The sequence below is a fragment of the Girardinichthys multiradiatus genome, chromosome 6 (assembly GCF_021462225.1).
Source record: "Girardinichthys multiradiatus isolate DD_20200921_A chromosome 6, DD_fGirMul_XY1, whole genome shotgun sequence".
NCBI classification, from domain to species: Eukaryota; Metazoa; Chordata; class Actinopteri; order Cyprinodontiformes; family Goodeidae; genus Girardinichthys; species Girardinichthys multiradiatus.
In genome coordinates, this window is record NC_061799.1 from 17272739 (window position 1) to 17296891 (window position 24153).

Consider the following 24153-nt stretch of genomic DNA (forward strand, 5'->3'; position numbering starts at 1 on the left):
CCACAGCATGATGCTTCCACCACCATGTATCATACTGGGGATATTGAATTCAGGCCAGGGTTGTGTTTAGTTTTTTTTTTCTGGCAGAGTGCTTTCTAAGTAGGCCAAGTAGTTCAATTTTGGTCTAGTGTGACCAGAGTACCCTCTTTAATGTGTTTGCTGCTTCCCACTTTGTGGCTTGAGGCAAATTTTAAACCAGACCTCTCATAGCTTTCTTTCAACAATGATTTTCTTAAACTAACCATCAACAAAGGACAGACTTTTGGAGTACAAATAGTTGTCCTGATGACTATTCCTCCCATCTGAGCGGTGGCTCTCTACAGCTCCACTAGAATTACCATGAGTCTCTTCATGTATTTATTAGATGAACGCACTCTTTGTCCGGCCTGTCAAATTACTTGGCAGTTGTATCATGCTGCGTTTTCAGATGATTGGTTGAACAGAGCTCTGTGAGATGTTTAAAGCTTGGCGTAGTTTTATACCTTAACTGCTTTAAACTTCTCCACAACTTTCTCCCTGACCTGTCTGCTTTGCTCCTTCCTCTTCATGAAGCTGCTTGCTCACCAATGTTCTCTAACAAACCTCTGAGGCTTTCACAAAACAGCTGGATTTGTACTGAGATTAAATTACACGCACGCAGACTCTATTTACTGATGATTTCTAAAAGCAATTGATTGCACTGGATTTTATTGAGGGAAATCAGAACATGGGATTGAATACAAATGCATACCTCACTTCACCTTTCCGAGTGATAAAGTCACTTCACTGTTCATTTCACTTCTGCTTCATAATTACGTGCTAATTTGTCTTAATCTGTCACATACAATCTCAATAAATCTCCATAATAGGCGGGTTAAAAATGGAAAATCAAACTTCCCCATGGTAATAAGGAGGCCAAACAGTTTACAGGTGAGATACGTCACGTGTATTTCGTTTTATTAAAGAAACCATAAGTTGGGTGACAGTAACGGTGACAGATAGTAATTCTACTTCACATATTTTTCAACAGCCACAAAGAAACCAGTTACAAAAAAACAATAATTTACATAAAAATATAAAAACACGCACTGAATTGAAACGATATGTGCAAATTATGCCTAAAAATAACTTTTGACAGTGTTTTCTTACAGTTCTTGTGGGACCATCCTTATGGCATAACTATTGGGTGGCCTTCTCTTATGGATGCTGCACCGCAGTGTTGTCCACAGTGACGGATGCAGTATCGGGTCACAAGCATGATTTTGTTAAGAATTCATTGGACACAGATATCCCACCTCTGCAGATACAGGGATGTAAATTTCCCATGTAGTGAAAAACAATACTGCTGTGGTTTGAGGTAAACTTATAGACCAAAGCTGTGCACTGGCACAGCATTTTAAGATTTCAATCTGAAGCCAAACTATCCGGTTTCAGTCCTAACTGGAGCCTGTATTTCACTGCAGTGCTCAGATCTAAGACTAGAACAGATTAGGACAAGCATTAATGATACTTTTCACTCTTTGTTTCTGGGGATTTAGAAATGCAAGCCTTCATTCTCTTGTTTGAGAGCTGGTAAATTTCTGCATATGATGCAACTTGAGTCACTGTTGGAGCTGATTTATTTTGCATTAAACGTACAATAAAGATTCAAGTTTCTGCATCTTTGCAGCAGGGAAATGGGTACAAGAGGCAATGCAAAACCAGAGCTGCTTGCAATTAATTTGCACTCATTTAGATGGTTTTCAAGATCTCATTTCATTTTTTGTGTTTTTATTTTCTGTTTCTGTTCAGTATGGACTACTACAACTAAAGTTACTGAATGAGGTAAAGCCTGCTTTAGACCAATCCTACCACGGTTATGTTAAGAGCTACAGTCAAATATGTGCATACGTTAGTGCATGTTTATAAGACAACTTTAATATTAAATGTTAGAGGAACCAAATCAAAGTCAAATTCAAAAAGGATGATTTTTTTTTCCATTTTTAGAAGCTTTTAAATAGTAATAAATACTATTACATAGTTAAAAACATGCAGACCTAAAAACATATGTGTCCTTTCATAGTGTTAATTATTTGCTAAGACAATCAGAAAAAGGAAGACAACTCTTCTTATGATAATAATAAATTAAAGATAATAAAAAAGGTGAACTCACAAAAGCAGAATTAATGGTTTAGTCCTTGCCAACAGTAGATAATGTATGTCACCACATGCAGCCACTTTCTAAAGAGCTACAAGAAGTTCAGTCATGACAACACAGATTGAAGCAGTGAAGAGATGGGCATGCAGGATGATTAGAAATGAACGTGGGATGAGTCAGTCTATGAGTACTGATAGAACGGCTGTTCATCTGGTCTGAAGCCATAAGCTGTGGCTGGTCGTCCCGTCGATGAGCTGGTCTGGTCAAAGACATCGTTGACGTCTCTATAACAGAAAGATAAGTTATATGAAGCTTTAGTTTTAATTAGTATGGATTTTATGGGAATAGGATAAGTAGTTGAAAGAGCTCAGAGTGTCTCTGATTTGCACAAAGGTGGACAACAAATAAAAAAGGCTAATCTAGGTATATTTCTGAAGAATTGCGATTGTTTCTGCCGTTCTGTGCATACCACCCAGCACCATAACAGAGCTCTGTTTTCAAGATAAGCCCAAATTGAATAATCTTTTAATTTTAAAGTCTATTAGGAAACTGGAATCTATCTTTGTAATAATGAAACCATTAAAAAAAATAGACCTTTATTTAAAAATCCTAAACACAACAAACACACAAGCATTAGCATGTTGCTCAGTGTGATCACAGATGATGAAGCTGGTCCATTGATAGACGTCCTGTTAGACATACTTTGATAAGTCGGTTTTTGGTCCAACCATGAAAAACAAAAAACTGATACAAACTTAACTTGACGACATCACACCTTCAACTCCTTTCAACCCCAACCCACCTATCCATTGGCCAAATCTCACTCCAAGCTCCATTCCAAAGTAAGCAACCTTGAATTTTGTCACTCCAGTGCAATGAACTGTTCTCCATTCAGTGCTATAGAAGATACCAATAACTGAAAGGCGATCTAAAGCAGGGAGATGATTGACAATGTTCTGTTCTGACTGTATGGTGTTCATAAGATGGGAGAGAGCGCCCCCTCGTGATGTATGTCAACTCACCCTGCATGGTGCGAGTCCCCATTCTGAGACTGCAGGTCACTGAAGAAGTCTGGGCTTACTGAACCATCTCCTGGAGTTATTCCATCTAGAGATGCATGGACACGAGAATAGATTCAACAGGAGCATAAATGACTCAGTGAGGCATTATGGGTGCTGCAGATAGTACCAGTTTAGTTTCAGTGTGTCTTATTCTACATGCATTGTTCTGGGTTAGCATATACCTGCGCTGTAGAATAGATCCGTCCTGTCATTGTCGTTATCATAGAGATAAGCTTCAGGCTCATCAACCTGGCGACTCTCGACCATCTCCAGCCACTGATTGTTGTGGAAACGAAATTTCTCAGACTGGATCTTCCTCCCCCACTCCTCGTCGTACTCCTGGCAGATGAAGAAAAAAAATATTACTACAGAAGACCAACAAAAGGGGTTCATTTTATTTTCCACATCTATCTATCACGAACACGCAGGTTCACTTACAGCAATGATGTCGAGAGTGTTGTCACACACTTTCCTAATCTCCGTGTTCTTGTCGTGCATCAGATCAATCAGGTAAGCTGGAGCCTCTACAGGAGAGGTTAAAGAAAAACCACAGAAACCTGCATCTTCTCAAATAAAAACAACGATCTGTGCATTTAGGTTTGTTTGAAATAAATCTTGGAAGGATACGGGTGTCTTTGATGATGACGTCTCGAGTCGCTTGGTGAAAGACCATCTGGTAGAAGACATACACAATCTGACACACAAACTCATCGTCCTCCTGGCGTGCTGCAAAACAAAAACACGTCATAGGCCACCTGTAATACTCCAAGAAAGAATCAGCAATCTGCAGTGGCTCTCAGAAGAGTAAAAAGCACTGTTTAAATGACATATTTTTGTAATGTAAAAAAATAAAAAAAGTATGCAAGCCCTTAAACTAATACTTTGCTAAAGTAGCTGTTTTAGTTCATATAAGTATCTTGGGTTCCCACTTGGCATCAACTGTAGTGAATCTGATTAACCTGAAACAAAGTTCAGCTGTCCCAATAAGATTTTTGTTTTTTTGCATCCTTTTATTAAAGCCATAGTTTGCAGAGAGATTACAAAGGATCAAAATGATTTCACTGTACAAAAGTATCCGTCAGAAGAACAGAACAGAGTACAATGACACGACAGAAGGCTGTTCTTCTGAGGAAAACATCAGGGGCACGCTAAAGGTAAGTTTTGGCACCAAAACATCACTGTGCATCACCAAAAGAGCACTATACTCACACTGAAGCATGGTGGTGGCAGCATCAAGCTATGGGTTTATTTTTCCTTCAGCTAGTAAGGCTTCTGCTAGAAATCTAAATCTGAAGATGGGGTTCACTGACTCCCGATTACATATTCAAATAAACAAGAGAATGGCTTCAATGGCCAAGATGGAGTCCTGAGCTAATCCCTCACAGAAGATCTGTGGGCTCATCCGAAAAGGGATGCGGTACGAGCTGTTCTCACAATCTGATAGATTATGAGAACATTTGCAGGGTAGAGTGGGAAAATAATGCCAAGTCAAGATGTTTTTCCTGTTTTTCCAGCTTTTAACAGTTGAATTGCACAGGGTATACATCCCATTTAAGGTGGAACGTGTTTTGAAATTATTTCTCCTAGTCTTGTTTTTTATGTCACAAAAACCAGGAATTTTAACTGGGTGTGTATGTCTTTACACCACTTTATATGCTGAAATGCATTTATTTACCATTGAGCAGCTCAATAAGGGCAGGGATAATGCCAGATTTGGCCAACATTACAGCGCAGGCATCATCTATGGAAACCGTTCCAATCATTATGACCACCTCCAGGATGAGGTCATCCTCTGCTGAACCTGAAACACAAACAAGCCCAACTATAGTTGTTAAAGGGTCTTTGGGAGGTTCTCAAATCAAAACAAAATTACTTCATACACTAAACTGGTAGCCTTTTATTAAAAAGGTCAATTATTTTAACAATTTGATTAAAAAAATATGAAACTAATATATCTTAACTATGAGTTACACAGAACGATTTGCTTCAAGAAGAATTTCTGTTTTTCAGAAATTCAGTTTTCCAATAAATTAAAATATCACATAAGAAAAAAAATATTTTTAGAGTTTAAATCGTATAGTGTGGCCTGCACAATTATAAGGGGAGCAAATAACTTGATTGTTGTCCAGCAGTCTCCACAAGGATGTTAAGCCACAAACGGTCATTGCTAAAGAAGCTGGCAGTTCACAGCGTGCTGTTTGCAAGCATAATAATGTGAAGTTAACTGGAAGGAAAAAGTGTGGTAGAAAAACAACAACAATAACAGGAATTTCTTACAGCCACATATTTTCCATCAATTGAAATAACAGCATATGCGACAACAATGTCTAAAGGCAACTCCTACATCTAATTTATACCTGGTTTGAGTTTGTCTTTGAGAAAAGGCACCAAGTTATACTCCTTCAGCACTAATTCCCAGTCGAGGTCAGGGATAGTCAGGTTGGCCAGCGTGCCCAGACACTCCAGCACCCACTCCTCCTCTTCCTCGGTACGGATCTCTGCCGCCAGGTCACCAACGTAGTCCTGAAAAAGACGGGAGAAAATTCATATCAGAGGTTGAGAAGACCCCTTACAAAGAGATTTTTCTCATAATGTATGACAAAACCTACGATAAACAGTGGTTTAGTTGGGCCATCATGCTGGGAGATGTTTCTGATCATCTTCATAAGAAGGCAGTCTTTAGTTTTTAGAGCTCTCTTCATTAACATCTTCAGTCCGTTTCCTTAAAAACAGAATAAACAGAGACTTTGCTCGGTCCAAACAGGGTAAATGGGTTTCTCTACTACAAACAGCCTCTACAGGTAAAAGACGAAATGCTGCTTCAAAACAGGCTTTACCTTCACACATGAGCTGTGCGTTCATTTTGTTTGCAGCCAAGTTGATGCAGATGGAGATGAGCTCAGCCTCAATGTCCTCCCCGCCGTGGTCATACAGCATCTGCATTAGCTGAGTCCAGACACAAACATAAACTCAGCTCATTCGTTGGAACCATCAGTCGGTTTAAAGGTGAATGGACGCTCCATTACCTGAGGTATGCAGTCGGTGTAAACAAACATGCCTCTGAAGCGGTCGTCCATGCTGACGTGGTACAGGATGCGCATCACCACCTGCCGGTTGCTCTCATCACCTGCATGACGAAGGACATGGTTCTGACTCATTGTTCTCTGAATGCAGCTTACCATACGACATGCTGCTGTGCCAGAGTTGGTTGTTACCCAACAATGCCGTCAGTTTAGGCAAGAGCCCGACTTCCACCATCTTGGCTCTGAGTCCCGAGTCAAAAGAGAGGTTGAGCAGCAACCGCAGAGTTAGATTTAGCAAGTCCTCGTGGTCACAGGGAACAAGACGCAGCAGACGCTCCACAGTGTCAAGTTCAGCCTGCAAAATGAACACAAGCAGACATTAAAAGCGATGACATTAAAACCCTACGGACATTTAAAAAAATGTGATGCAATTACCAGATGTAACCACAGGTAAACATGTAACATTCTTCAGTCCACAGAAGTTTATTTGAAGCAGATCCTATTGTAAAATATTTGACATAGTCAAGTCTAACGTGCTCAGACAGATAGACAAGACTCGAGCCGACAAGCAACGTGTCATCTTCATAAGCCGACTTCCGCCTTTTAAACTTGCCCCGTAACAGCACCTCCAAAAGATGCGTGGGAGTTTGTTCCTGGCCTTTGCTCACCATGTCATTCTTATTTTCCAGGAAGATGGACAGCTTTTTTAGGAACGAAACCACCAGCACCAACAGCTCCTCATCCTCCCGCTCGAGAACTCGGACCAGCAGTCCCACGATGTTTTTGTTTCTCATCTTCAGCTCCGTCCTCGTGTCCTCTGCGAGATTCAGCAGGAGGTAAAGAGATACTGGCAGGAGGAGGAGGAGGAGAAGAAAACGAGCAGAACAAAAAAGAGCAAAGTGGTAAAACTACTTGATCTACATTGTGTTCCATTTAAAGGAATGTAGTCATTGCTTAATGTCACCCAATACTGATTAGGGTCAAATGTGCATGAATGAGACAGTTGTTTAACACATCTGGTAGGTTTTATGACACGATCTGTTTTAAGCGATACGCTGCATTGCAAAGATATTCGTTCCCTAAACTTCTTCACATTTTGTCACATTAGAAACTTTAATGTAAAATAATGGTTTTAAAGAATTTTTACAAATAGAAATGCAGACCGTGCGGTGTGCCCCTCTGAGTCAGAACTCAACAGAACCACATTTTGCTGCAATTTCAGCTGGAAGTCTTTTGGGCTATGTCTCTACCAGCTTTGCATGTGTAAATGCTGATATTTCTACCTGTTCTTCTTTGCTAAATAGCTCAGTCTCAGTTAGATTGGATGAAGAGCATCTGTGAACATCAATTTTCAAGTCATATCACATTTTCTCAAATGTATTTAGGTCTGGGCCATTCTAACAAGTAAATATGGTTTTAACCATAGGTCTGGCTATATGTTTTGGGGGAATGTGCCCCAGTTTAAACAGGTTTTCTTCTAGTATTTCCATGTTTTTACCTCCATCCATCTGCCCATCAAATCTGACCAGCTTCTCTGTCTCTGCTGAAGAAAAGCATCCCCACAGTATGAGGCTGCCAACACCATGCTTTACTGTGGGATTCTCTCCAGTGTTAGGTTAGCATATAGGTTAAAAGGTCCAATGAATTTTTGCTCACCTTTCCAGCCTTTATTTGTTACATATGGTCTGTTCAAAGTTTGACATATTTTTTAGAACCTAATCCTACTTTAAATTTCTGCAAACCTTTCTCCCTGACTTGTCTGCTGTGTTCCTCGATCTTCATGATGCTGCTTGTTTACTTAAGTTCTCACGTTCTCAGATGGCTTCAGAGAGCAGCTGCTTTTATACTGGGATTAAACTACACCACCAGTGAACTCCATTTATTAAGTGACTTGCACTGCACTGGATTTTATTTAGTGATACCAGAGAAAAAAGGGCTGAGTACAAAGGAATGCCACACTTTTCAGATTTCTATTTAAAAATGCAAATTTTGTGCTTTACAAGTATGCCCTACTTTGTAGTTGGTCTGTCACATAAAATCCTAATAAAATACATTGAAGTGTGTGGATGTAACATAACAAAACGTGAAAAGGTTCCCGAGGTATGAATACTTTTGAAAAGCGCTGTACAAGAAAACTGATTTTAATGGTTTTCATTTTACCTCTGAGAAGCTGCTCCTGCTTAGCCAGAAGGCCTTGGTATTTCCTCAGCGCTTTGTCCTGGTCTCTTCTTAGAGAGCCATTTTCTGGTGCTGACTCACGTATACAAAACAGCATTAAGGAAACCGTTTTATGCAAGCCATGCAAACCACACAAGTGAGGAGCTAACCAGCTCAAACTGTAGAGGCAAAGGACAGCGCTAAAAAGAAGGATATAAGCCTTGCTTTTCTTGCGCAGCTCCTCGCGCCACACGTCATACCTCTTCAGCTCATGCTCCACCACGCTCATACACAACGCTCCTATTTTATAGTGACTCACCACCGTGTGAAACTGAGAGAAACTGCAGGACAAGGTGCAATGAGGTTAAACAGTGCTGTTAGACGTGTCCAAGGAAAATATGTCACTTTGTGTGCGGGTTACCTGGAGAAGCAGAAGAAGATGTAAATGATGCTGGTAGCCAAATCTACGCTCTGTTTCCAGTCCTCCCTCAGTACTCTGGCCAGAGCACCCAGAGCAGCTTCTGTACAGACACACAGACAACCTGATGTTTTGTAGTACAACAGCTATAAATAGTGGCACTAGCTACAGCAGCCCGCACAATTATTAAAACCAAACAAAAAAAACATCAATCATTTTTTCATTCAGTAGCCTAAAGTTACAATTAATATTTTAAAGAGTTGGACCTCAAATTAACTACATTTATTCTATTTGTGAAAAAAATACTTATTTCTAATAAAATCACAGGTGTACCAATTATTAGCATCCTTAAGAATCTCTATAAAGTTGATCCAGATGAAAGATTTTTGTAATTTATAATTAACTTCTTATTTTGCTCAGTGTTTTATAAACGTTTGACCAGTAATTGTTTTTTTTTCCAATCTCCTGAGGGTGTAAATATGACACAGAGGCCAGATTCCCATAGCCACTCAAAATGGGAAAGGCAGGAGAGCATGTCATTCAAGGAAATGGCAGCAAATAAATTGATGCTCGATTAAACCTTTCCATATTGACAGTCAGCAATCTAAAGGTTTGAAACAGTTGGAACTGTGAATTAAAACCACTGGGTTAAGGACCAACGTTTATGTTTTTGCCTCAAATCGTGAGCAGGACGGTAAGAGAGATAAGAAAACCTCAGAAGAACTGCAGCTAAAAGGGTCATCATAATGAGGATGTACCGTTGTGCAACAGCTCCTCCAGATTGTCGGGGTTGCGGGCGAGCTGCAAAATCAGAGCAGAGCCTCTGATCTTCTCTGGGATGCCTTCATAGAGCAGCTCAACATACTCTTCCATTCTGGTTATACTGGCTTCCTCGTTTAACTGGACACAAATAAAAATAAAAAACAAAGACGCTTACAATGTGTTACCTGAAAACAAGAAAAACAAACTCTTTATAAGGTGCTATAATTCTCATGAGGGATCCCAGTTTTAGTCGGCAAATGTAGCATACCTCCATTCCTTCAAACGGTGTCAGGTCTTTGGGCTTCACTGCTCTTTTCTCTTTCTTCTCCACTGATGATGGGAAAAACTGTCAGTACCAAACTGCATTTGTTTTACGCGTCTTGTGCAGATTTATCTACTGGATATACTTAAAGCATACTTTGTATTGTCAGTGTTGAGTTTTGTCAGTATGTATCATTGAAAGAGATGCATAAATTCATCCCCAGAGCATGAATAGAATAATAGCTGACTGTCTCACCTTTCCCCTCCACAGGGGATGACTTCCTGTTCTGCAGGTAGTAGAGCAGGTGCTCCACCTGGGGCAAACGGGAGGCAGGGATGAGTTTACACTCCTCCACCACTTTCCTGGCCAAAGCTGCCACATCTGTCGTAAGACAGAGGCTTTTCACACGGATACTGGTGGGGAAAAGACGAGAAGGTAAAGGTTGGTAGAGAACAGGTCAGGGGATGTTGTAAAGTCTGATCAAAAATAAAGACCAAAGTAAATACATAAATTTCATTTTTCAACCAACAATTAAATGTAGCAAGCTATGAGCATGAAAGAGAAATGTGCTAGTTGACAGAGACAGTAGCTTTAAAATCCAGCAAAAAGTGAAGTATTATAGAAGTGAGGAAAAAAGAGGGAGTTTTTCATTTAATGAGGCAGGAAAAAATGTTAACATCCAACCAGCTGATCACAGGTCAGAGCTAATAAAATAAAATGACCCTATTAATGAAGCACATCTGTATACTTGCTCACACTACATCTGAATTATCCCCTTAATGCCAATGCATTCCCACCTCTTACACTGACCTTTTCTGCACATGACTGGTGTAACCGCGCATACTGGAAATACTGCACTTGCTGCTCTTTGCATTTCTAAATGGATGCTAAACTGTATGTATACATGTGTAATAACAAGTCACATCTGATCTAATTAAAAAAACTGATGTGTTTTTATCACTGTTGGACCGATTGATCCATCACCAGCTTTTAAATGCTGCCATAAATCCAACAATCAAACCTTTATTCCATTTGCATTCAGAGTGAGGAGAAGAAAAATAAACAGCAACCCCCAAACAACAGGGCGAAGACTGGGAGCCGTTGTTGATGAAAACCAGAAGCTCTCTCACATTTTTTGGCCCTCCTTGCGTTCCCCCAGCATTGGACCTCCATCCTCTCCCAGAATGGACGCCTCCACTTCATAGTGGACCACCAAGGCCTTCTCTGTGGGATGGACATCCAAACTGCCTGCTGTCACTTTGCTGTGGGTGATGATAAACAAATCAGACTCAGATTTTCTATGGAGTGAAATCAGTTTACAAGACAAAATACAAAGAAAAAGAATGATAAATAAACCAAAAAGGCAATCATCATAAATATGACTTTTCATAGAGATGTAGCGATCATTACTCATATATTTGTTATGACCGTCAAAGAGCTACATAATTATGTATTTGAATTAAGCCAACAACACAGAAATCTATAATGATCCTCAGTAAGGCATGAAGGCTGGGAAAACTGATGCACCAATATCAAAATTCAGGCCTATATCGATATGCGATATTAATCGCTGTTATTGCCGATAACTGATTTTTACCGATATTATATCATATATATCTCCCAACCCTTCCAATACCATGAAAAAACGCCCACACTGCTGAAATTGCTTCTCTGCTTCAGTTAAACACCCTACAGTCCTGCACTGCATCACCATCACTGTCACAAGACTCCAACTGCATCCTGAAAAGCCACCGAGGTTTATTAACTGTATTTACACCCAGGTGAGCTGCAGAGAACGAGGTGCAATGAGCTCTAAAAAGGACTACTATAACATCATTTGTAGACATGTGAAATTTACATGTCAGCACATTGGATTGCTGCACATCGCCATCATCACAGCGAAGATGATGTATTACAGATTTGTTCAGTTTTTGCTCTTTGGTCACACTTAAGAGTTTAAAATCATCCAATTTTTACTTCACACATAGAACACCTGAATAAAAATAAACGGCTGTCTTCATGATGTTTTAATGTATTATGGGGACAACGCTATCCGAACCAACAAGAAGTAGGCTAAAGATCTTAAAAAACAACATAGTAAGCCCCAATCAAAAGAAATGTAAGAACGGATGAGAAACAAAGTCACTGACATCTATCAGCCTGGGCCAAGACGATCATTGATCCACACAGGCAGACACACCCAGACAGCAGCACACAATGGATAGCTAAATGATCAAATGTACCAATTACACATATATATACAGAACTAATCAGCTGAACTCAATGCAATAATTGTCACGTAAATATATATCTACACAGTTTGTCATTCGCTTTTTATACAGCCGGTTCATTTTTCACTGAAGCTTTTTAGCTAGGTGAGCTGTAACCCAGATTTCCCTGACCTAATTTCCTCTATTTCTGACCGTTTTACTATATGTTATTAAAACGTACGATAGAACACTGGAGGTGTTTTGCAGTGCTGGTGTTTATATCCACATCATAAAACGCGGTCCCTTGTCCTGATTTGAACGGATAAGCTCATGTTTTACATTTGCTGACCAGCAGCGCTAACACAGGCAAGGCGCCGATGGGAGCAAACGTCGTCGAGGCAGATCCATCCTTTATAAAACATGTTTCATGCGACCGAAAAGTTGGATTTCATACATGCTGATTGACAACAATGTGGGTCTTTAAATTAGCTTTCAGATTAAATTGCAATAGGTATTGTCCAAGATGCACAGAAACCTGAACCAAGAAGTCAGTTAGCAGACAACTAAACAAAACTAAAAAGCATTAAAAAAAATAAAAAAAACAACAACATAAAATTAGCCTAATTCGTGTACACTTGACCCAATTTTAAAGTTGTCATAGCTTCATAGAAACTATGTTATTGATCATAATCTGTAGACATTAGACAACGATGAAAAACACCCAGTTTTGAGCTCTACTGCCACTCACCGTTTGAGGTACCGCGCGTCATCCTGCATTTTCCTCTACTTTAGAGTTTTAGCTTTTAAATGATCGTAAAAGTTTGATCACATCTGATAGATTCCCAAATAAATCACGACTTCGTCAATCCAACAGCTGCCCACTGATCGCTCCGTCAACACAGAAAACTCCTTCGTCTTCTTCTGGTGAATTTGGCGTTTAAGAAGCGCTACTGCCACCTACTGTGAAGAAGGCAGCAACGCAGGATTGTAGACCAAATACAAAAATGGGAGTGAAGAAAATAATCAAATCAGTATCCCTCAGTCCTTCAAGGTCTTTCTCTTAAAGTGTTCAAATGAAGCCAAAAAAATAAAAAGGACATATTTTTATGTCCTTTATACTGCTGCAAGTGATAGATATTATAATTGTTTTTCTTCTAATCCATAGTAATAAAGTTGTCACATAGGTACATATGCCGTTTTTTATTTAACTGGATCCTAAATTATTGCTCGATATAGGCTAATTTTAATTTTTGTGATTTTAGTTATCACTCCTCTTACATTTATTTCATTGGTTAGGGTGAGGGTTCCTTGTCTTTTATTCTGGCATGTTTGAGCTTTCTGAATTGCATTGCTCCAATGATCCCTTTAATATTCAATCTGGGGATTATTTAGCCATTCTGTTCATACTGGAATAAACCTTTTTTGTGTATGTGTCCATTTTCTCTCAACTACTACCACCACATCAATATTAAAATAACCCTCATCTTGTTAACATCACACAAATGAATGTTTAAAGTCATAAATAACTAGCGTCCAGACAATGCTCTAAAGCAGTTTCTTAAAAATGAGGGGGTATATGATTTAAGGGGAGGGGTAGAGATGAGGGTAAAAACCTGCTGTTTGAACAAGATAAAAATGTTTTTGTATTTTTTCGAGGAGTTAAGCTCTGAATAGAAGATATAGGGAGGAAGAAGGGATATGGTTGGGTATGCCCTCCACTAATACACATTAGTAATATAAATAGAAATTGTCCCTGCTTTTACATTCTTGACTGTGTCTTTTCCAATGCAACCCTGCTACCTATTCTAAAAAAACATTAACCTTACCAAACATGACTTGGATACTTTTAACCTCTTACTCCTATGTTTTTAAATGAACATACTTCATCTGTAAACCTTGTATTTTTACAGTTGGTGAAAATGCTGACCACGAGCATACTCTCCTGGTGTTTAATGTTCAGTTTCTTTTAATATTTAACTGTACTGTGGGTCTCATGTGAAATAACAAGTTTTAATGAATATTTTTGGAGTACTATAATGCTGAACTTTGTTCTAAATGTTATCAAGCTACACTAACAAATGTTATAAATATATTGTCAAGACAAAACATATCAGACATGGTAACTGGCTGGTTTTTATTATTTAAATATAGAAATTAGTCGACTCTGTAAACGTTTCCTTCCTCAATTATCATTTTAAAAAACCAAAACTCAGAAGCTTATAATGACATTGGCCTAAAAAAGTGAGTTCCACAGTTAAGCTCCCAGTGGATGACAGCAAATATGGGATCTTGACTAGGCAACAAAAATATAATGGTAAACGTATATTTTTGCATGTTATAAATGTAACTGGAAATCCACGCAGTATTTAAAAATATAGATAATTAATTGGCTGCTAATGCGCCTTGTAATGTCATTATACTGCCTAAGTGCCTTAATAGTGTCCTCTACCAATAGTTTGAGTTATGAGCCTCTTTCACTCTTATTTTTTGGGTCTAAAGCTGTCTAGCAGACTATAACAACCAGTAGTAAAAAAAAAAAACCTACCACACAGACAGAAAGCACTGAAAATATTTTTTATTGTAGCATAATGATAGGATTTGATGACAAGCAGTATTTCAGCACAGACTTCTTCAGACCCTCCTGTTTACACCTAGTTGCTTCTAAATACAGTCAATGTGCTGCTGGATATTTACTATTGTGTGTTTAAAATAATAATATTTATACTTTATTCCCCAGCTGCGATTTTTGGCCCCCCTGAACGTTTGTACCATTTTCTTCTCAGTTTTCCAGTTTTCGCTCTTTCTGCTTTCATTGCCTTCACCTTTTGTGTTCCCCTATTCCACTTCCCCTGCATCATCTTCATCATCAGCACACGCACTGAACTCCTTTTCAGATAGGAGGCCGTATTCATTGAGAAATCCCTCCACGTCCGTTGCAAAGAACTCTTCATTAAAGTGTTTGGTGATAGCCAAAAAATTCCCCAGTAATTCACCAGCCTTGTACACCAGCAGAGTAGGCAGAACCTGGAGACACAAACAAGGATATATAGAAAGGTAGAGTTTATGGCCTCAGAGGCAGAATTAACCAGTGTTGGTTTATGTTTTTTCCAACTTATATCGAGCCTCATATGGTTGGTAGAGTTTTATTTGATAGGCATACACAACATAGTAAAGTAGTAGTGACTGAGAAGTGGAAGAAAAAGGATACATTGTTTTCGACGTTTTCTACCAACTGCAACGTGTGGCACACATTTGTATTCATTTCCCCTGTACTCCGTTAACCTAAAATACAACCAGTTGCATTTAAGGTAATCTCAGTTGGTCAGGGATAGGCCTTGGAAGTTTGCATCTCTGGTCATTACATATTAAAATAATTAGTCCGGTCACACACACTACCAGTTTGCTACAAACCATGCAGAAGACATAGCAAATAGAGAAGGAAGATTTTCTGGTCAGATGAAGCCAAAATTGAACTTTCTCTTCCATATGTGTGGTGGAAACAGACCACACTGAACATGCTATCACCACAGTTAAATTGGGTTTGTGGTAGCATCATGCTGTTTGGATGCTTGTCTTTAGTAGGGACAGAGAACTGTTCAGGTTGGATGGGAAGATGGATAAATCTAATTGAACGGCCGAACTTCAAATTACGGCTAAGGTTCACCTTCCAGCAGGATTACAAGCCTAAACATAAACTCAGAGGAATGGCTTATATCAAATAATATTCATGTGTTGGAATGGCCCAGTCAAAGTCCAGACCGTAATCCAACTGACAATCTGTGACCGAAATTGATCTTCATAGATGGTCTCTGTCCAGTCTAATGGAGCTTGAGTTGTTTACAGGGGTGGGTAGAAATGTCAGTCTGTTAATGTGCAAAGCTGGTAGTGGCATACCCTAAACGACTAGCAGCTGTAATTGCAGCAAAACTTGTTGAATATGGATAGACACGACTGTGTTAAATTTAATTTGTAATGCATTTTGAAAACCATGTATCAGTTTGATTCCACTTGTCAATTATGCACAACATTGTGTTGGTTTATTGTATAAAATACCAATAAAATAGAATGAAGTCTGCTGTTGTAACATAACAGAAAGGGAAAAAGGTCAGGAGAATACTTTTGCACTGTAACTTCTTCAGCCTAACTCAACTCTGCAAGACACAACATTTTTAGCTCATACCACTTTCCTTTTAGAAGTTATTGCAGCAAACTGATCCATTCTTCTTAGTATTATCTGAAAAAAGACCTGCTTTTTTGTTGTTTTTTCAGCAGTGCACTGACCTCAGAAGAGAAGCGCTCTGCAGCACCTGTTGCCACGGCATCAATGCGACAAAACTTCACAGTGGGGTACTCGGCAGCCAGACAGTCCAGACAGGAGTTCATCTGCTCACAGCCTGCCAAAGCATACATACCCACATGTGGTTGGATTTTAAGCACATTATGCTGGTCAACGGGACAGTTCTCTAATGAGCATGTATGCACTTTGATGAAAATTCTAACCTTTGACACCATGCTGATAGATGTGGACCACCACAAGGGTCAAGCGGTGTTCCTTCTCTATCACCTCCAGAAAGGCTTCTCCACTCTCCAGCTCATGAACGCATTCAAACTTGGGACCAAAACTCAGGCGCTCATGCATTTCTTGCATGCACTGTTTTCTGTAGCGCTTCAGGCAACGCTCGTCCTCCTCTTGGATCAGCTCGTACTCCTGAGCACTCATCTGGAGTTAAAGACATATATCATGTGTAAACACTTTCATTTGTTGTGAGCATTTGTGACTTGGTGGAATGATTTCCTATATAGTTTAATGTGCTTCCATATGCCTTTCTGTTCTGCCTCTCCTTGTCATCGTCTCGAGGATTAGACATCTGTCTCAGCAGTTCTCTCTTTTTTTGTGGGACAGTCTGATCCACACTGTCCAACTTGTATCTCCGCCAGTCATTAATTACACCTTTTGGGCCTGAGACACACAAATATATATTTACACAATCATGACTTCAAACAGACATCCACAAACTAAAGGTTCCCTGTAATAAAATGTTTGCACTTTAAAAAAAATATCTGCATGCTTTTACTACATCTTAACAATTAGGTTCAACGAACAATTAGATCTGCAGAGAGGATCGTCAGGGCTAACTTCCCTCCATCCAGGACTTGTTCAGATCTAAGGGTCAGGAAGAGGGCAGCTAACATCTATGCAGACCCCACACATCCTGGACACAAACTGTTTTTACCTTCAGGTCGGCGCAGCAGAGCACTATTAGCAAAAACCAGCTGCCACAGAGACAATTTCTTCCTCCAGGCTGTCTCTCTGATGAGCATATAACAGTGCCCAGATCGATACCATGCTAATTTGCACAATTCAACCATGTCCTTGTCTTTAGCTAAAACGGCATATATATACATATTTACAAAAATATCTTTATTTCCCTTTTCAAATATTTATAGTTAAAACGTCTTCATTGATAGCAAAGTGGAACCGAAGTCAAATTCCTTGTTTGTGTGCACAAACTTGGTGAATAAAGCTGATTCTGATTCTAAAGCACAATGTAATAAAAAAAAAAATAGATTATCTCTGCAGCAATTCTGATAGTTGATCTGAAACCAGATCTAAAATACAAAAACAGAAATATACTATTAGGAACCCAACCAAATCAAATGTTGAATCACAAAGAATATGAGCAGTGCTCATTGGAGTAATCCTATTTTTTCTGATGACAATTACAATTTTGGCTTAAAATTGAATGCATTTAGTCCTCGTCCCATAAATAATTGGATGGGTGTTTATCTACTTGTATCTACCTTGTAACAATGCTTTGCTTTAAAATCCAGCGTATTTACTAATTTAGAGGGAACAGTTATATTAAGATGAGCAGCTGATGTAGATGTACATAAACCTACTGCATAATTCATGCATAAATAAGGTAACAGTTTTTTATGCATAGCTATGCAGGCATTTGTCTGACATGTCTCTGACCTGTGTGATTTGCAGGTAGCTCCTCTTCTTCTTGGTTTATAGATGACATCCTTCACAAAACCTGCGATAAACACAACAAACGATGTGGATATAAAACCCGCGACATGCAGCGGACAAGGTAGGGTGGCATGTCAGCTTAATGTCCACTTCAGGTATATTAGAACATGTTCACTTTATCTACTATATAAACTGCTTTAAACAAATTGCTACACAACAAAGATTAAACTCAAATTAAGAGCAACAAAACATGAAAACAAAGAACTCTTAAAGTGAGAAATGAATACATGGAACTAAGAAAGAAGCATAATTCTATCATTAAACACAATAAAATACATTCAAAAAATGTTAACTAAATAATGATATAAAAGATAAAAATGAAATATAAATAAAGTCATATACATGAATAATAAATACATACTAAGTTTTTGCAAAAACCTAGTATGTATTAAAAAGCTATTGTTATTGCATCTTCCCATCTTTGATTTAGTTTTTTCTTAATTTATGTATAACCAGCATAATGTTTCACCTCAGCTGCATGATTCATCCATGCCTAAGGTTTGCTTAAATCTGCAAAATACAAACTGGGCTTCTCTGATCTGAACACTAATTGTACATCCTGTTATTCAATTACACTGTGTTATTTACTACTTTTAGTACTATGAGTATTTAAATCTAAGGCGTTTATACTGTAGGTTACTGAAAATACAAGCAAGAAAATATAAAACAGTAGAACTAATAACACCAGATGTTCAACCTTGATGATTTACAGCATCTCTTCTGTCAGTCTGTGCATGATGCAAAAACAAATACAGTCAGACATCTTGTTGTCACAAACAGTTACTGTTAACCAGGTTGAGGTTTACTTATCAGATTAGACTGAGATTACCAGGAGTATGACATGCACACACTCTGAAGACAACTTCTTATGCATATGCGTGTATATGTTATGACATATCTATCAAGAAAAGCCTGTTTGTATTTTCATAGGAAGATCAATTTGTTGTTTTGCTGCGATCCTGAAATGAATGTATAAGCTTCCAGCGACAAAAAGAAAATAATGTGAAACAGTGCGAGTTCTTGCTATTCACTAAACATTAACCAGTTTGACAGACAGCACAGTAAAGTTTTTCATAAAACTTTTTGTTTATGTTCCAGGAATAACAGGCATCAGTAAATGTATAAAAAAAACCAGATCTTAAAGTGAGCACCGGTGCTCCACCAACGTCTCAGTTAGGTAGACAAAGGAAGACACAGTGAAAGTTGCTGATGCAGCTGAGCTGTCAATGACCCTAGGGTCCTAATCTGCATCAGTCATAAAACTGGTAATCTCTGTTAATTTGAAGGATGTTGTCCATGCAACACAGTTTTTAAATGACTAGTCTGAATTAAAATTGACCTAGGTAGTGAATTTTCGATGAATTAGAAAACAAATCACTTACTTTATTTAAGACTATCAAAACATTTGTATGCATTCTATCATGTACAACTAAAAGAAGAAACAAACGACTGATGCAAAACAGCTTGAGAGCAATATAAACCATGCAAAGAAAATTAATAAAAATGACTTTGTTGCTAAATATGTAAAGAATATAACTCTGACAGTGCTAACAGTTTAAAACAAAACCTGCACCTCATTTTTTAACACAGGAACAGTTCTGCAAATACTATCAAGCCAAAACTGCCAGCTAATTTAAGACTAAGCAGTTCTTATATGACTTACTTTTTACTATTGGTCTTTGTCTGTTGAGTCAGTTTCTTTTCTCTTCTCAGTCCAAGCATTTACTGATCAGCCAACATACGGGAGAGAGGGGAGCAACAAGCTGGAAAGAGGGTGGGGACAGAGATGAGTGAATAAGCTTTCTCTTTGTCATCTTCATCATCCCTATTACTGTAACGTTGCATGGTCTAATATGATTAGGCATAATACAGACGCAGTTTTATGGGTTTATCATTTAATCTCAACCTTCACACTTATTTTGAACACTGAAAGATAAAAAGAAAGGGACACATACTTGGTGCATTTGAGTTAATTACTTATGAATCTTTTTTTAGGACTCTTCTTTGCAGAATTGTTTTAACTCACTCCCTTTGGAACAGCAAGAAGGTCAGGGTTTGGACTAGGCCACAACAAAATCCTTCATCATACTTTTGCGACCATGCAAAGGTGCACTTGCTGGTGTGCTTCAGATCAATGTGTTATGATCTGTGGGTGGTTTTGGGCTTTTGTTGGTCGTATTTCACAGTTGAAGTTTTGAATCATGTTTCTGTTATTTTTCTGGATCATGCTCATATCTAGTTTTTTGGATCATGCCATGCCTGTCTTGCCTGCTCGTTTATAGATTTGTTCCTGCCTCTTCTGTAGTGAGTTTTTTGTTAATAAAATCATTTTTCACTTACCGTCATGCAGCCTGCTAGTCTGCATTATGGGTTGATCTTAACTGATGACTGGATATTGTCTTTTAGGATTTTCTGATAAAGAGTAAAACTTGTGCATCTATCAGGTTGTCCATCTCCAGTAGCACCAAAGCAGCTCCAGACCATGAACTACCACCACCCTGTTTGATTGTAGGAATGCTACAATCACCACAGCATCTGAAATGCTGCGTTAGAGCTTCACATCTGGCACTAACACGTCACATACCTTCTAAAAAGTTCAACTTTTACGCCATCAGTCCACAGAAATGTTCTCTCTTTTTTATTTTTTTTGGATCATTAAGTATTTTTGAAAGAAGTTTCTGTTCTTTTTTCTCAGCAGTGTTTCTTCCATCCAGGAATCCACAATCTATTGTATGGCATTCTTCCAGAATTGTGCCGCTTAAGGTGGCAGCAGGTTGGAGTAGCTCTGTTACTTTTCCTTCTGATTGATTCTTTTTTGGGAACTCAAATTCTTGTGGTGGATAGTTGATTTTTTTTTTTGGACGACTGTCCTCTCCGGTGTCGGATGCTGTGCAGCTGGGAGGATTTTTCTAAATACTTTTCTACTTTTGGATATTTGTTATGATGCATTGCCAAGGAGCAGCTGATTAATTCAATTCAATTCAAAAATACTTTATTAATCCCACAGGGAAATTAAATGTTGTTGTAGCTCATTATGAAGGTTTCTTCAAAGAGCCGCATCTTTGATATCTCAAAAGCTAAAATAATACTTCAACTACAACCCCAAATCCCTGATGAGTTGAAAAGGAGACACCATGGATGCAGAGCAGGAGCAAAGAGAAGAGAGAGAAGGAAGTTCAAACCATCTCTTCCATCGATTATGATGGGCAATGTGAGATCGTTGGGAAACAAGTTGGATGAACTCCAAGCCCTACAAAGGATCTAGCCAGAGTATTGGGAATGCAGTTTTATGTGTTTTACTGGGACATGGCTACAGGATCATATCCCCGACTCCAGCGTCTCTCAGCCAGGCTTTCTGACTATACAGATTTAAAGAGATTTAAAGAGGAGCGGCAAACATAAAGGAGGTGGACTGGCAGTACTTGTGAACAACAGATGGTGTCATCAAGGACATGTTACTGTGAAGTGTCATCTCTGCAGTCCAGATGTTGAACTGTTAGCAGAAAGTTTTTGTCCATATTATTTGCCCAGAGAGTTCACCAGTGTTAATTTGGCAACAGTTTATGTTCCACCTTCTGCTGTTGCCGACACTGCATGTGAGGCCATCAGCTCAGCTGTTGCTAAGCTACAGACACAACAACTCAATGCATTTGTGGCAATTTCTGGTGATTTAAACCATGCTTCATTCTCTGCTACACTTCCAACATTTCAACAGTTTGTCAACTGGGCTACCAGAGAAAACATAACGCTGGATTTGTTTTATGCAAATGTCAAGGACTCATACATCTCTACAGCAAGACCTCCTCTAGGCAAATCAGATCACAATCTTGTTTATCTCTGCTCGAAATATAAGCCCCTTGATCAGAGACAAGCTGTAATAAAGAGGACTGTAAGAAAATGGTCACAGGAAGCTGAAGAAGCCCTGCAAGGTTGCTTTGAGGCTACAGACTGGGACGCACTGTGCCAGCCACATGGGTGTGTAACCGACTATATAAACTTCTGTATGGATAACATCATCCCCACCAGAACGGTGAGATGCCTCCCCAATAACAAACCCTGGATCACCAGAATCAAAATCAGAATCAGAATCAGAAAAGCTTTATTGCCAAGTACGTTTTTGGACATACAAGGAATTTGTTTTGGCATAGTCGGTGCAATACAATACAAATTAAACAGTATAAGCATATCTACAATATAATATAAATATATGTGCACAGTGACCTGAAGGACCTGCTTAACAAGAAAAAAAACAGCCTTCAGAGAGGGAAACAGGCAATTATTGAGGAGTGTACAGAAGCAACTTAAAGTCAAGATAAGAGACAGCAAGGAGGTGTACAAGAAGAAGCCGGAGAGAAAGCTTCAGCAAAACAATATCAGAGATGTGTGGACAGGGATGAAGAAGATAACAGGCTTCAAGCAGAAGGAAAATTGAACTGATAGATGTCTGGACAGAGCTAATAAACTGAACACATTCTTCAATAAGTTGAGTTCAGAAACAAGCTCAGCATCCTCCTCTCCTGCTCATAGCCAAACAGACATTCCACCCTCCTTTGACCCACAGCTTTTCTGTCAAAATTCACATGTTCCATCTTCCATCTCGGGCATGTACCCTTCTGCTTCTACATGTTTGCCTTCAACTAGAGGAAGTCCTGTTGGCCCACCTGCATAAGCAAACAATAAACTATCATGAATCCCTTCAGTTTGCTTATCGCTGTGGAGTTGGAGTTGAAGATGCCATCATACACCTGCTTCAACAAACCCACTGTCATCTGGACAAAACCAGCAGCACTGTGAGGATCATGTTCTTTGATTTCTCCAGTTCATTTAACACAATTCAACCTGATTTGCTTTGTCAGAAACTCCAGAAGACTCAGGTGGAGGCCTCAACAATCTCCTGGATCAGAGACTACCTGACAAACAGACCACAGTTTGTGAGACTGAAGAGTGGTGAGTCTAACCAGGTAGTCATCAGCACAGGAGCACCACAGGGGACTGTACTCTCACCATTCCTTTTCACTCTGTACACCTCAGACTTCCAGTACAAGACAGACTCCTGTCATCTGCAGAAATACTCGTATGATTCTGCAGTTGTGGGGTGGATCAGAGATGGACAAGAAGATGAGTACAGGAAGGTGGTGGACCACTTTGTGACATGGTGTGGAAAACCTCATCTCATCTTGAATGTGACTAAAACAAAGGAGATGATTGTAGATTTTAAGAAAAACAGGAATAAGTCAAAAACTATTTCCATCCTGGGAGAAGAAGTGGAGATGGTGGAGGAGTATAAATACCTCGGTGATCCCCTGGACAACAGACTGGAGGGTAGATGCAACTGTGAAGACATCTACAAGAAGGGACAGAGCAGACTGTACTTCTTGAGGAAGCTTAGGTCCTTTGGTGTTTGCAGCAAGATGCTGCATATCTTCTATAAGTCTGTTGTGGAAAGTGTGATCTCTTCTACCATCATCTGCTGGGGAAGCAGCATCAGAGCCAGGGACTTAAAAAAGCTCAACAAGCTGATAAAGAAGCCTGGCTCTGTTCTGGGGACTCCTCTGGAACCTCTGGAGATCTTTGTGGAAAGAAGGATTCTTCATAAAATGAAGAACATTATGGAGAACCCTGAGCATCCTCTTCATGAGACTATTGTACAACAACAGAGTGTCTTCAGTCTTTCTTCAGATGTGCAGTAAGACAGACCGCTAAAGGAGATCCTTCCTGCTATCACCATCTACAGTGGCTCTTTTAAGAAACCTACATAATGAGCTACAACATTTAATTTCCCTTTAGGATTAATAAAGTATTTCTGAATTGAATTGAATTGTATTGGTTGAGAGGCAGGTACACCCCGCATTATACCCCACCCTGGTTGGACTGCAATTACACAAAATGAATGAATGTCAATGTGCGACGTAAGACAAAAACAATTAAATATTGGTACTTACAGTAAAGTTGTTTGTTTGCTGTGGGCAGAGGTGACAGAATAATGAAGCGATGTGGAATTTGTCTTTAACGGCACTGGACCAACAAATTCTATTAGGGTATAAAATTCAGAAGCTATTCAAATCCATACAGTACATAAAAAATATAAACATGTGCTTGCGATATTACAG

General features: G+C 39.1%; 2 protein-coding genes across 2 annotated transcripts; both read right to left on the bottom strand.

Moving 5' to 3' along the window:
- Nucleotides 1-910: 910 nt before the first annotated feature.
- Nucleotides 911-12933, bottom strand: LOC124870065 (kinesin-associated protein 3-like). The gene is made up of 20 exons (XM_047368501.1): nucleotides 12758-12933; nucleotides 10930-11061; nucleotides 10055-10212; nucleotides 9806-9867; nucleotides 9534-9675; nucleotides 8779-8878; nucleotides 8574-8698; nucleotides 8361-8459; nucleotides 6869-7047; nucleotides 6393-6555; nucleotides 6204-6304; nucleotides 6015-6123; nucleotides 5787-5899; nucleotides 5535-5700; nucleotides 4853-4978; nucleotides 3805-3903; nucleotides 3616-3701; nucleotides 3360-3516; nucleotides 3139-3223; nucleotides 911-2400 (listed from the first exon to the last, which is right to left on the bottom strand). Exons 1-20 carry the CDS (start codon nucleotides 12784-12786, stop codon nucleotides 2298-2300), a joined length of 2334 nt encoding a protein of 777 aa, XP_047224457.1. The 5' UTR covers nucleotides 12787-12933; the 3' UTR covers nucleotides 911-2297.
- Nucleotides 12934-14569: 1636 nt separating this feature from the next.
- On the bottom strand, nucleotides 14570-19825 carry pdca (phosducin a). Its single transcript, XM_047368939.1, has 6 exons — nucleotides 19707-19825; nucleotides 17987-18047; nucleotides 16833-16969; nucleotides 16510-16729; nucleotides 16291-16403; nucleotides 14570-15033 (listed from the first exon to the last, which is right to left on the bottom strand). The coding sequence occupies exons 2-6, from the start codon at nucleotides 18033-18035 to the stop codon at nucleotides 14845-14847; spliced, it is 708 nt and encodes a 235-aa protein (XP_047224895.1). The 5' UTR covers nucleotides 18036-18047; nucleotides 19707-19825; the 3' UTR covers nucleotides 14570-14844.
- Between the last annotated feature and the right edge of the window lie 4328 nt (nucleotides 19826-24153).

Excerpts from the sequence above, each read along its gene's own strand:
- LOC124870065 (XM_047368501.1), bottom strand. The coding sequence starts at position 12,786 with ATGCAGGATGACGCGCGGTACCTCAAACG. Across the intron at positions 3,702-3,804 it reads CGTCATCATCAAAGACACCC|AGGCTCCAGCTTACCTGATT; the intron begins GTATCCTTCCAA and ends CCTCTCCTGTAG. Across the intron at positions 3,517-3,615 it reads ACACTCTCGACATCATTGCT|GAGTACGACGAGGAGTGGGG; the intron begins GTAAGTGAACCT and ends TTCATCTGCCAG.
- pdca (XM_047368939.1), bottom strand. The coding sequence starts at position 18,035 with ATGTCATCTATAAACCAAGAAGAAGAGGAGCTACCTGCAAATCACACA. Across the intron at positions 16,730-16,832 it reads AGGAGAGGCAGAACAGAAAG|ATGAGTGCTCAGGAGTACGA; the intron begins GCATATGGAAGC and ends CTTTAACTCCAG. Across the intron at positions 16,404-16,509 it reads CTATCAGCATGGTGTCAAAG|GCTGTGAGCAGATGAACTCC; the intron begins GTTAGAATTTTC and ends ATGCTTTGGCAG.